General features: G+C 44.9%; 1 protein-coding gene across 1 annotated transcript in view; it reads left to right on the forward strand.

The window, feature by feature from the left end:
* Positions 1 to 4,138: 4,138 nt before the first annotated feature.
* Positions 4,139 to 14,066, forward strand: part of LOC146260909 (zinc finger protein GLI2-like) — a 41,745-nt gene continuing 31,817 nt past the window's right edge. The window contains 1 exon segment of the mRNA XM_084668376.1: positions 4,139 to 4,221. Within this exon segment, the coding sequence (XP_084524502.1) occupies positions 4,164 to 4,221 (58 nt within the window). The 5' untranslated portion in view covers positions 4,139 to 4,163.

Genomic DNA, 14,066 nt, shown 5'->3' on the forward strand with positions numbered 1-14,066 from the left:
GTACTCATAGTTCCAGTGGGCAGGCTTTGATTCATCAGCTAATTAATTCCTGAAGGGGACGGCATTACTGGATGATCTTCCCAACTTTCTCCCTGACAGCATCAGGCCCAAGTGAGTGTGTGATGTCACTGATAGACGTGCCCCATGCTGGGAAAAAAGTGTACAATAAGAAGTGTGCAGAATTACAATGAGAGCACTAGTAAACGGCGCCTGCGAGTTGTTGAACTGTGAGGGATTTTGGCATGGTCCTATTGTGTTTAAGAGCTTCCATGAGGAAAATACATCATGATTTACTTCTCCTAAGGAAGTTATCATGATATTTGATAACGTATTTGTCAGTTGTTCAACTGCAAAATATGAGAACAACCTAAAAGAGGCCTGCAGGCCTATACACTCTTCATTGGATCCATACGTGTAGGGATGACATTGAAAACAATTGCTGAGACCCAGTAGGCTCCCTAAAACACAGAAGAAAGTGAGCCTTTTTAACATACGGTATTCACACAGTCATGTGTTATCCTTTAGCAATCAGTCCCTCCTCTCCCCACAAGGCTCTCCATGGTAATCAGGCAGGGGGGTCAGGACCCGCCGGAGGTCCTGCGGAGGCCCTTCTCCCTCTGGGGAAGGGAGGGACTGTCAGAGGCAGAGGTAGGCCCCAGACTGAAGCCCTCTAACCCAGCACCAGGGCCTGCCTAGCTTCTCCTGGGTGTCAGAGCCTATTAGCGCTGCCTTGCAGGTGAGCTGTGTGCAGTGCTAAGCTGCTGGGTGGGGCTGACAGGGTTACAGTCTGGGTTTTATCGGCCCGGGGCGGACTCAATGTGATGGGAGTTTGAGAGTGTGATTATGAGGTTAATATTGTGTTGATTAGGTAAAGTGAACAGTTTACAATTTCATACTGTAGAGGAGTTTCTGTCAGTGATGTAGTATTTTAAAGTATAAAACTGAATAAATCTGTTTATGAAAAAATATATTGCGAATGATGACTGTATTGAGGTGAATGACTGGGAAGGAAGATGACCCCGCTCTGGATATATAGTTGTGCCTGGATCTTGAAGTTTCCTGCATGCTAGCTTCTAGCTAGCTAGCCAACCCTCATGTTCTGTACTGAGAGAAGAACTTCCTGTCCTGTCTTGAGGTTCATTTTTTTGCTCTCAAGAGGCAATAATTCAGCAGGCTGAGTCAGAGAGACAGGCTAAATCCTACAGTAGGGAATTTCTCCTGTGAAGTGCAGCTAGAGTTAAAAACCTCACATCTGTTTGGTATTGGCAGGACCTGGGGAGATCACCCACAGGATATTAGTCTCCCAGGCAGGGGGTGGGCTGGTATCCACAGGAACCCCCTTGACCATCCGCCCCTCTTAGTCAACTCCACCACCACCACCACCCAAAAACCAACTCCTTCCAGAACACCAGAGACCCATGTAGGAGAAAGCCAACAATTGTCTTTTAAACCACTGCACAACCATTCTTTCAAAAACTAGTGATGCTTCCTTGGTGTCTATTTTTGAACTGCCTTTGCTTAGTGGCGATTGCCATTTTTCAAAAGAAGAATATGTATGTAGCTAAGCCTAGCCATAAATTCCAGAAAGAGCCCCTTCAGACCAATGCAGAGAGGCAGAGCAGAGGAATTGACTGTGTGCTCTGTGATTTTACTCCTGTACGCCGTGACCTTTCAGAGTTCAGACAGAGCCATTTGTTTGGCTGACAGGCCGTGGTGTAATAATTCAGGGTGATCGTTCGTGGGATGCGAGCAAGTAATACTCTGTGATGAGCCAAACTGCACTCCTGTAAGAAGAGTGCACCTGGAACTCCAACACATCCATTTTCCAGACACAGGGAATACCCTCTCTCAACAGGCCATTTGAATTGCAGGACCCGGAACTTTCTGTATGAGTAATACTGAACATACACACTTTGTGTGAGAATACTTACTTGAAATACACCTGGGTATTTTTGTCCCTCATTAAGCATGCAATATCATAGTTTGTACAGTCGGGTTCTCTACAAACACTACACTAGATCTGGGTGATATCATCAAATATCTATTCAACTGCTGAGTTGAATCAGGTACAGTTCATATCAGGAACGAAGGAATGAAGGAAGTATTCTTATAAAGCCTAGCCGTGCAGGTTGAAATCCAGCTGTGTTTTGTCTGAATGAAAGTGTTTATTTTCCTACAGGAAATGGGAAGTGGTTTAACCTGATCGCAGTCCCCTCTTACTCTTCACTGAGGCCATGTATCACGGTCTTCACAGGTTGATCTTGATCACTTTAGACGCTTCTGGAAATTCCAGGCAGTGTATAACAGTAGACTATGAATGTTTAAAATATTTATACAGTTGCTGAATTATATCTTGTTTCAATGCATGGCTGGACACTGAACATAGCTAATATTGCATCATATGAAGTCATTAGCTCTATATAAGTCTGGTAAGGGGGGTTGGAAGACACAAGGGGCATACATAGATACAGTACCTGTTCAAAACTGCCATAGCTAAGAGGGGAGGGAGAGGAGCACCGTAGGGAGTCTGGAGGTCTTCAAACAAGAGAGCTCTTTGATATGTGTTAGCATTCCTTTCTCAAACTCCTAAAAGTAAAGCCAGTGAACAGCAGTGTGGAGGGCCTGGGTGAAAGGATGAGGTGTTAAAACAAACACGCATTGATTTCAACACAAAGACCAGGCTGAATGGGAAAGTCGCTTCAGGAGTTGTTGTTCTCTCATAAATAACTTTTTTTGTGTGCCTGGCTTTGTTTGTTGTCTTGCTTAAATGAATCATTGTCTGGCCTCTTAGAGGTAATGATAGTTGACAATGGGAGGTAACAGCTCATTGTGCCTCTCAGGAGGACCTCTGCTGGAGTCACTCTCATGGTAACCAGCGCAGTATGTACCCAACTGAAATGATAAAAGGAAAGATAAAACATATACAGTACTGTACTGGACACGCCTCGACAGTGGACATGTGCAATATATGTTCGTGTGCGTGTGTGTCTGTGGATGTGTCATAAAAATCTACACACACTAATGAAAATGAGTCTGTTTAAACAAGCCTAGCAAAGCAGTCTACTCACAAAAACAATAAAGTCTCACTGACCCCCTTACCCGACCCCCACACCTGCTACACTGTCTCACAGTGACATCAGCGCAATAAAGACCCCAGACAAAGCTGTCCGTCAGGCTTTTACTTCCCCCCCGCCTTGTTCCACTGGCCGTAAAGAAAACTCACCAATTATACACTCACAGCAAAAGACTATTCAGTTCATTGGCCGGGTTTGTAGCCGAGTCTGTGAAAATGAGACTCCCAAGAATGTAATTGAAAACTGTGAATAACAGGAGTCATTGCTGTAGCACAGGTTGGGGTTCACAGTGAAAGTGGAACATACCAAGGAGGCTGTCTGTGTGGTTGGCCGCGGGTGCCGTCCTCCTCTCAGAGTCCGGTCAGACCCTGTCTCCTCTCCAGCTGCTCTCTGTCTCCTCTACCTGGATTTTAATATGTGACCGCCCCCATATCCTGTTCGATAACCTAGTCAAACAAAAAGCCGTTGACGTATCACCACGTCGTACACAGGCTATGATGTACTTCAGGATTTATTCTCTCTCTCTCTTTTCTCTGCACCTGCAGAGATAAAATAGTATTATTTCTAGCAAGCAAGCCACACAATCCATTCAAACATTACTGATAAAAAGGTCAGCAGTCAAACAAGCTTTGATGACATGCAAGGATAAGCCCCCCTGGCTGAGATCTACACCCAGGCCCTGTCTGTTGGTATAAGGAACAGGAGGAGGGTTTTCTTTCAGTATAAAACCACAACATGTTTGCTCTTCACACAGGATAATCTTGTAGGTTCAGCTAAGATAAACTGTCAGGCTTCGGAGCGATTTTCTGTTTAGATGACTGCTTGAGGACACTGACTTGGTATAAGTAATAGTCATAGGCTAGGCTAGGCTAGGCTAGGCTAGGCTAGGCTAGACTGGGCCTGGGCCTGGGCTGGGCCTGGGCTGGACATACTAGGGTACATAATGTAGTCCATGGCACATTGAGTCTGTTTCAAACGCTGTATCCACAGTATATAACTTTCTGTGCATTTGTTGTCTTTTTGTCTAACCCAGAGCCCTGTCTGTCCACAATGGAGACCTCTACAACGACCACCGATAAAAAAGACAAAATGGAGGGAAGTGGTTTCACTGACCTTCCAAAGAAACCGTCCCCCTCAGTCCACCGAGGTAACACTTTTCACCTTTACAACCTATTGTCTATTTCTCAACAGACAGACGATGCCAAAGTAAGTTCAACTGTACACAAAGACGTCCCTCGCAGTCCCTTCTCACAGAACGTAACAAAAGCCAAGGTCTTGCAGAGACAGATAGGTCAAAGAAGGCTAGAACATGCCCATAAAATATACATTTCAAAGATAAAATGCTGTCTGGGGAAAAGTTGCTCGTGGCTCTAATCGTCCCTGATAAGGCTCCCCAAAAGCACCCGCACAGTCAGAGGTGACTTACAGTAAAGCACTGATAGGAATCTTAATGTAGCCAGCTGTAAAAGAGCATCATTAATACTGAGCAGGTAGACCACTATCTTACTGTAGCTCTGTCACTGGGACTGGGGTCCAACAGACAGGGAGGCTACCAAGGCCTGATTTGGAGACATAAACGCTGATCAATGCTTAATATGAGGAGAACAGCCAGTGCAGGTAAAAATGGATGTTTGTGTTGAAATTAATGGAGAAGAGCAGAGCTGTTCTTCCACAGGGGGTACAGACAGGGAGAGAATGCATGTTTTAAAGATGTCAGTGAATTTGTGATGAAAGCCTGGTATAATGAGGTTGAAAGACCTTGTTCTTACCTCCAGAGTATAAAAGTGATAAATTACTAAAAATGGCTGGTGGAGCTGTAGACGACATGGTCCTTCAGAGATTGATAAAGATGCAGATTGAAGGCTGCGTTTGAAGTGGTAATACAACTTGTGATTTAGTGACTTTTTTACTCTTTAATGAAGGTCTTGGTGGCCTGCCACGATAAAGAAATATTCATTAAATGTTAAAGACGGAACAAAGATTAAAATAGGCAATTCTTTCCTCAATTCTGGCATTGTTCCTGAAAAAAATGCCCAACTTGTGTATCCCTGAACTGATTTTTATAAGTCTCTTTGGTGCTACACGGAGTGAATTCGTTTTGTTGAAGCAAGATTCAGTTGAGGAAGAGGTTGACTAGAGTAACATTATTTTAGAGGTTATATCTTTGGTATTGGACATGTTTATCTGTAAAGAGGTATTGCTGTATCCTCTACATCAATTAACGTGTACAACAATGCAGTGCAACCAAAGTTACACTTTGTCAAAGAAAATTCCCTTTGTGTATGGAAAATGTCATACTGTGCTGTTGATACAATTTTGTTGACTACATTCATTTTAATACTGACGGAAAAAAATATATGCGTGGTTTGGCATTATATGACGGAGGATGAGACCGAGAATACATGTCTTAAAAATGTCAGTGAGTGTGTAATGACATCCTGGTGTTATGAGGCTGAAAGACCTTGATTTTACCTCCAGAGAATATAAGTTATAAATGACTAAAACATGGCTGAGAGTAACATGAAAGACATGGTCCTTTAGAGATTGACAAAGAAATTGAAGGTTACTTTTGAAGTGGTAATACAACTTGTGATCTAGTGACATAATTAATGAAGGTCTTGGTGGCCTGCCACAATCGAGAATTGGCAAAGAATTGTTTACAAGAGCAAATCAATGTAGGACACTGGACAAACAGATGGACAGAGACTTCAATGGGCAGTTGTAGGACACATGCATCACAATATCTTACTTTCACTTATACCAGACACTTGTTCAGTGACTACATGACTGAAGTCATCAGTCCTGAGTAGGGTGTATATTGTGGTTTGTGATACAGAAACTCAAACAATTCACCTTTTGTTGTCAAGGATATGTTTCAGATCTTGAAGCATATGGCAATTAGGAAAACATTTGATCCCCTTTAGCCCCAGAATCTCAAGCCCTTTCCATTTAATCCCACCAGCGTTACTCAATGGAACCAATTCACACACATGCTGAGGTCATTGGTTTGAATATTGCCTTCTGAAGTGAGGGCCTTCACTTGGCCAATCATCTTCTGTGGCTAAGTCCTTCTGAGAGGGGCTTTACACAAGGTTGATTTAACTTCCTAAGGGGGCCTAGAGAGCTACTCTTATTACCAGGCCTCCACTGGCCTCCAGCCCTATGTCACCCTTTGCCACCCCACCACCTCAGCCCTGCTCGGGGGCTCTGTGGAGACAGGGCTGGAGCTCTGTCTCCCTGCTCGGCCAGGATCCGGGCCGGCATCCAGGCTGGCTGGTTGGACTTGGGTCATGGGAGTTGCCTGAATAGATGACATGATGCTGGGCGTAGCTGTACACAGGCAGGCATAGCGACAGTATGTGTGATCAATGTCCCATATGGACCCACCTGGTTTTAATTTCAGAGTGGACTGAGATTCACTGAGAATGGGATAGGAAATATAGCATTGAGGAGAGTGGACGAGTCAATCCCTTGTTTGCGAATGTTCAAATTCAGCAATTGTTGAATAAACAAATGTTTAACTATTGTGCATGTTGTGAGTTGCATAGTACAAAGCGTATTTCTTAATGATATTCAAATATCTCAATCTAAATCATTCCATAGCTAACCATTTTTTGCATGCTATAGTACCCATTCTATTTGTTGTCCTATCTGAGTTCAACAAGTTAAGGAAATGTTGACATACTGTATAATCACCACCATTATCATGCAGGAGTTTTAAACCTGTATCTCTATGGCTCTCCATAACTCTTCTACTATCACTTATGCCACGTATTTAAAATCTCAATAAACAACATGCACTCACACACCCCGAAACAGCCTTGTGTCCTGTTGTCCAATAGGATCTCAGCGAAGCAACTCCAAGCGCACAGCCTCGACGGAGGGGCCACTGCTGTCTGCCACTACGCACAGACAGAGCAATTACTTATCACAGTAATATGCATTATTATTCCTGTTGCCAGACACAGATAAGTGAATATGCAGTATGAGAGGGAGCGGGAGAAGAGACAAGGTCCTTGAACCCGAGAGCGCATTCCCAGGCAGGCTAAGCAGAAAAGTAGACAATTGTAATATACTGCTCCTGTTCTTGCTCTTTATTGTCACTGGGTAGTTTACCGTGGGCCGCAGATTTCTTGTCACCTAAGTCATGCCCACCTCTGAGAGCAGGCGGCGCTCCTATTACCGCCGGCCCATTTTATATTCCCATCCCACGTTATTTATTCAGAACAATTTCCTCACTATCAAAGGACACGGTAATGCCGTGTTTTAATATGTTATTTACACATAAAAAACACGCTATTTACAGCTCTCTGTGTGTGCAGGGGGGAAAAACGAATGGCCCACCGCACCCCTCCGATCTGTTATATCAGAGTTTAACAATCTGGATTGCTAATAGAACCATTTATCATGGAGCGGTCATTTATTTTATGTTAGCAGCCCAGGTCTGGCTCCCAGAGGTCTATGGAAATGGGATGCATATAATGAACTCAAGTAAGAGTCACTTTGTTTAAAAGTGAAAACACGGCGCAAGTCAATTAAAATGGGCCCAGGTGCTGGGCTCTGTCTGGTCCTTTTGATGATAGTCCTCTGGCCGCCGCGGCTGAGGACCATAGCTCCTCGCTCTGTTTTTATTTAGGTGGAGGTGATGGAAATGGGCCTGTAAAAACCTGGCCCGTGACTTTTGGACTGTAGCCCGGCTTGTTTATTGAGGCATGGCCTCCGCTGTGACGTTGATGGCCAGGTCGGGCCAGGCTTGGACTGTCCTGGCCTAGCCCAGTCTGGTCTGGGGTCCTGGTCTAGGACAAGAACCCCCCCCCACACACACACCACACACACACACACCACACACACACACACACACTTCTCTGTGCAGCGGGCTCCGACTGCAGGCCATTAATGAATTTAAATGAGGGCCTGTATTTTCTCTGACAGCATGCATCTGTCTGGTGAGAGAGGCCGTGTGTAGACTGGAAGTCTTTATGGGATTTCATGGATTTTTATGAATTCAAATTCGTCTGAGGACATTTACGGAAGTCATATATTCTGTAAATTATACTCAAATTCCCTTATTCTACCAGTATTTTAATTTATTTTTTAAACAATATACTATTTGACTCCTTTTGACTGGCAAGGTGTAAGCAACACATTTTTCATTATTCTGTTTTTGTGTACGGGTTTTGTGACAATAGTTTAAGAACAGGAAAATGGTAAGCTTTGTTTGCAAAGGATTAAGCTATTGTATCCCTCCCTGTCCTCTCTGTGTGTGCCTCTAAACTAGGCCAGCGGAGTGGGGTGTTGGTAATGATTTGATTAACTGGCTTTGGTGGCTCGTGACATATATCTTGCTGAGAGTGAGTTTGTCATCTGAAAGGGAGATTGATGCGGTTCCGTACGAGTCTCCGTACGCCCCCCTCCCTCCTTCCCCCCACCCACCCCCCACCTGCCTCTTTCTGCTGAGTCGGGTGGGTCCATAGGGAGGATGCCAAGTACTTAGCACCTCCCAGTCTGCACTGGTGGCCCCGGGGCCCGGCCTAAACAGCCTCACTGTCCCACTGCTCTAGCAGGACCAGCAGGGCCTAAACAATGAAGATATCTTCATCTTTAAATCCCGCTTCCTCAGAAAGAGGATACTTTGCTAATACCCCGGCTTCTCTCCAGGGTAAAAAAAACTGGAAATACTCCCTAAGTGACTTAGCTTTGTGACGATCTGAACATGGCTGCTATTAAGGTTCATGCAGGTCCCATCGTGCCCTGTGTTGGTGTACAGGAGAGGAAAGGCCTTGGCCAGGTGCTCATTAGAGACAATGAAAGGATTAGTTTGATTAGAGGAGTCCCCCACAGTAGACAAAGGGACCATGGCTAGATGGATGGAGAGGAGGCTAGCTGTGTAAATAGTGCTTTAAGAGAGGTGTGTTAGCGATAAGGACAGTTTCTTTATCACCTCAGCGGAGTGCGACAGTGAGTAATTGACGGAGGCTGGATGCGCAGGCCCTCCGCTGCACACAAGCTGCACAGGGAGCACTCGGGGGTCAGGCCGCTGGCAGAGAAAAATGCGCCCAAAAAAGCTCTGCGTCCACCTCCTACTCCAAAAGGACGGCCACTAATCTTCCTGAGAAGGGAATTTCTTTTCTTTTTTTCCCCCTTCTGTCTAAATGAGGCCCTTCCAGGGGTGGGTTCACAGGCCCTGTGAGAAGCAGCAGGAGAAAGGAGCCCCCTGACATTGGGGAAGGCTTACTTAGATAGCTGCTCCCAGACTAGCCGCTCATTCAGAACAACCCTCTCATCCTCTGGAGGGAATATTCCAACATGGTACAGCTCCGTATCTAACTTGGAAAACATAATATAGCCAAACAAGACAGAGAATTCCTCTCAGATAAATGTCTGAGTTGAAATATGCCGCACTAAAAACAATAACATGGTAGAATCCATTGGACCTTGTGCTCCATATTACATAACCATCAGTTTAAGATAGTTGAAGTTGTGTGGAGTTTAATGCTGTGTAGAGGTGACTGCCCTTCAACAGAGGAAAAAGTATTTCCCTCTTTCCCACATGGAAACACTCTTGTATTGAGGCCAGAGAGTACACAGAATAATCTTGGTAATGGGATTTGTGCACACATACACATTTCTGTGGCTCTTTGTAAACATTTAACTTGATAGCTTTCCAAGATGCCCTCATCTCTTTAATCTTGAATTTAACTTGGGGGACTAGCTGCTCTGGAGGGCCTTTAAGATTAGATATACTAAGTGAAGGCAGAGTGTTTTTCTTATTTTTAAGTCCATTTATAGGCCAGCAGTTGATTGCAGGATAAAAAAAAAAAAAAAGAAAAACTGAAAACACACACAGGGTCTTTCTCTCAATTTTTGCGTAAAAAAAATTGTTTTTGTGCCGGAGCCCACTCATTAAGGGGGCAGCTTTAAAAATAAATGGCCTGGATATTGAAGATATAATCAAGAGACCTATGTGATTTAGTCTCTTATTGAATTAGTCACAGGGACTTCATCCGGAAGCTTTAAGCATTTTCACTACTACACTGCCAGAACTGAAAACTCACAGTAGGCTTTTTGTGTATTGTTACTGGGCCAGGATATGTTTGATAGAGACAAAGCCTTCAAAAAAGGTTGGCTATTTTTTTTTTCACTCTTTTCCCGTACTCTCTTGTTGTATCATCGCAGATAAACCTTTTATTAGAAACCTATCAAATCCAATGTGTTCAATTGGTCCTCTTAATCCCAGGATGTACAGTAACTGTCAGCTTTGGGCTACGTCTGGAGATGGAAATCTTTCAGAGCCGTTAGCGTTAGCATGCACTGATCCCAAAAACAACATGCTACATTCCTGGAGATTTACAAGTGTTGGGAGAGATGTTGAGAGCGATATATGGATGCTTTAGGGGATTAAGGCAAACTCCCCCACCTCCTTTTCTCTTTTCTTTCAAGAGCCAGAATGTCGTTCCCAGTGTGTTCATATTTGTCCCTTAACTGCTCTCTGTTCACAACTGAAAATGATCCTTTACTGTTTAAGGTATTTTGCTGATGAGATGGGCCCAGCAGCATTGACAATCAAAGACTAAAGTAACCAAGCTCAGATAAGCACTGTTTTCTTCTCAGAAACCCGCTATCTCTCTCATTCAACCCCGCTTCACTGACACACATACAGTGCAATGAAATGTGCAATGAAAAACACGTTGAGCCATTCCCAAACTGTCTTTAATTGGTGAGGGACGGCGAACGAGGGAACAAGAAAGGAAACAATCATTTTGGTATGGAACGCACCCCGGAAAAAGAAACGTAGGCGCCCCGCAGCGCCCAGACCACAGTCTGATCTCTAGCCCTCCCCCAGGGCTCAGCACTGGAACTCAGAGCTCCAGCCCAGCCTGCCAGTGTTAGCTCACTGTCTGACAGCCTGTGGATAACCCCAGTAATAACAAACAGTTAGGGAGGAGACAGTGGGAGAGAAGGAGAGCTGAGCGGAAGGTTGCAGTCAGCGTGGCCTGGGGGAGTGCTGTGCCTCCTTGTGTAAACAGGTCAGGGCATGGGACACAGGAGAGGACCTGGCCAAGGAGTCTAGCCTCAGACCAGTCTGACCGACCAGGCTGTTTTCATTGCGGCCCTCAGACCCACACACACATCTGCCCTGGGCGGAATGAAAACACCACATGTGTGTGTATGTGTTGGTTTAACTTGTGACCTGTACAATAAACTGAGGGTCACTTCACCGTGATACTGTGTCCCATTCCGAGGCAGCGAACGTGAACCTGCCGGATCAGGGTTCGTCTGGACCCGTAAGACCTCACTATTTGGCATTAACAGGCTAAATGTCAGAAAGTGAAAGAAAAAAGATAGAGAGAGAGACTGTTTCTCCTGCAGCCTCTCACAAGCCTGTGTCCCTGTGGGAGTTCTGGAGCTTCCCCAGGCTCCTCCCTCTGTGGGAGTTCTGGAGCTTTCCCTGGCTCCTCCCTCTGAGCAGAGATCCAGGGTCTTAGGAGGAACACCAGGCAACCGGTCTGCAGGTCCACTCATGTGGTACAGATCTGATCTGCCTACCCAGCCAGAACAGAAGCCATCAAGCACCAGCCAGCGTTAAAAAATCACCGCGGTCCGCGGGGCGAGAGGCCGCCTTTGTGTTGCGTGTTCGCCCCGCACAATCCTCATTTGCATCATGGAGGGAGTGATTGTACGGGTGTTCGAGGAGAGGAATTAGGGAAGGAGACTGGAAGACACCCTCCAGTGAGGTTTTGGGTGTAAAGACGAAAAAACATTCCCTCCAGTTTTGTCATTTGTATGTTTTATCTGGGGGTTGTACTGACATTGACGCCCCTGTGGAATCAATGTCTCTGTCAGGTTTGAGCTCTAGGTGGTGTTCCTCCACTCCAGTCATGCCTCAGGTCCCTCCCAGCTCAGGGAGACTCACAGGCACCAGGCATCTGGTCCAGAGAGGAGTGGCATGGTCCAGACAAACACCAAACCCAGCTCCAGCCCAGCCTATGACTGTGGGCTAGCGCTGGCTTCAGTCTGATACCCCTCACAATGGATAGCCATACACACTTGGCACTGCAACTCTGACAAGCAAGAGGTGAGGAAGTACCTGGGTCTGTGGACCTGTGCCTCTTCTGTCCCCATAAATGTATAAAGCCATGAAACTGGATCATTAAAAAAATCTGTGCTCCAGAAAAGCATTAGTGAAGGTTTTGTGGAAGTATTCAGTGACCTTTACTCCAAAGGACCAAAACATATGTATTTAAACCATAATACTAAATCTAATGATGATTCCTACCATATTTTTCACATTCCGTTCAGTTATTCCTGAAGCAATGGAGGAATTTTTTGTTTAAGAGGTAAGGATGGCACAAAGAGTTGATGAGGAAATATTTCCCATACTCAGCATGTGCCCGTTCCTAATTCCATTTGACAAAAGAAAGAAAGAAAGAAAGAAGGAAGGAAAGAACGGTGTGTGTGTGTGTGTGTGTGGGGGGGGGGGGGGGACATGAGAAAGCAGTGGGTTGAGGCGGAGACACAGGGGGCATGCAGCCTGGGTGGGTGGGGCACAGGGGGCTGTGTTTGAATCAACAATAAGACCCCACATCCATTCAGCCCCCCTGGTTCAGTTGTCCATCATAATGACATGTGATTCGGTTTGGATTTTAAGGCGGTGAGGGGTAACACGCCTGTTTCCCATGCGGATTCCCCCCATACAGAGAGGAAAATGTTGCCTCCACAAGGCAATTTATCTTTGCACGGCAATCAAGGGAAAATCTGACTTATTACATGGATATTTGATCTATCGGGAAATGAGGTCATTTTTTATGGACATTTATCATTCTTGGACCATTCCCACGATGAAATGTCCATTTGGATCCTTTTTGAGACATTCCAAGTTGCATTACTGTTAAGTAAACAAACGCTGTCCTCTACTCTATCCATATGGCAATATACAACTTCAGAGGCATTGAGAGCGCAGTGAACACATATCCAGTTATTTGAAATAAGAGGAGGCAAACTAATTGCCTCGTAACTGCGAGGGCAAACAGCTGGATATTAGTAATAACCACTCATTAGGACTGGCACAGTTTGAATCAAAGCTCACATACAGTAAGAATCAACGTAAAGCTATGTATGTGTCTGTTAATTAGCAATCATCACAAATTGTCAGACTGGTAATGCGTTTAACCAGCACAGCCAGAGTGAGAATTGTAAGGTTTCAGTTACAAGATCCTGAAACTTTCCTGTGTAAAACCTGACCCACCTTTTCCCGTCGTCAGTAGTCCATGTACGCTGTTCAAACCTTGTCAAGACAGGGCTGTTTCTTTTCTCATCTTAAACTTATTCAGGAATATTTTCCCTCATAAACAAATTACTTTAAATGGTTTCCTATTAACCAGTCTCATTCTCTCCATCAAAGAGCCTACAAAAATGATTTGGGCCTCTAGAAAAGGCGCTTTGTTAAAGTTGGCATCCGCTATCACATATGCCTACATGCTCAGAGTAAAGTCAATAATCAATCATTTTAAATGAGTTAAATGAACATCGAACATTTTGTTTAAAATATGTCATGGTTAGCTATGGTAAGCTTATGTGTAGTTATGGTTGTGGTTAGAAAGTCAAACTCCAGACTCTAGATTGAGGTTATCTACTAGCTTCAGTGGATTTAAAGAAGAAAAAAAAACTCAGACAAAATGATGATGATCAAATTGCTCCCAGTTGAAGACAACCCTTCCCCTTTTGCCTGACAAAAGACCCACCTTTGTATAAACTCCTTTGTACTTTGTAATGGTGGTTTCCCCCTCTCCTCCTTTACCATTGCCTCCACCCCCCTCCCCCCTCTCTTCTCCTCCTCCTGGCCTGAAGGCTACCCTAGGACAGGAATGATCCACCATTGCGTCAGGAACAGGCTTGAAGCTAAATAAAATACCCAGTGGCACTTGAGTGAAGTGGCATGGTTGCCCACGGTATGGGCCTCCATTGAGGGCTGAGAGGGTGAAGTCGGGGGGG

Source organism: Hypomesus nipponensis, chromosome 12, assembly GCF_054491055.1.
Source record: "Hypomesus nipponensis isolate SF chromosome 12, ASM5449105v1, whole genome shotgun sequence".
NCBI lineage: Eukaryota > Metazoa > Chordata > Actinopteri > Osmeriformes > Osmeridae > Hypomesus > Hypomesus nipponensis.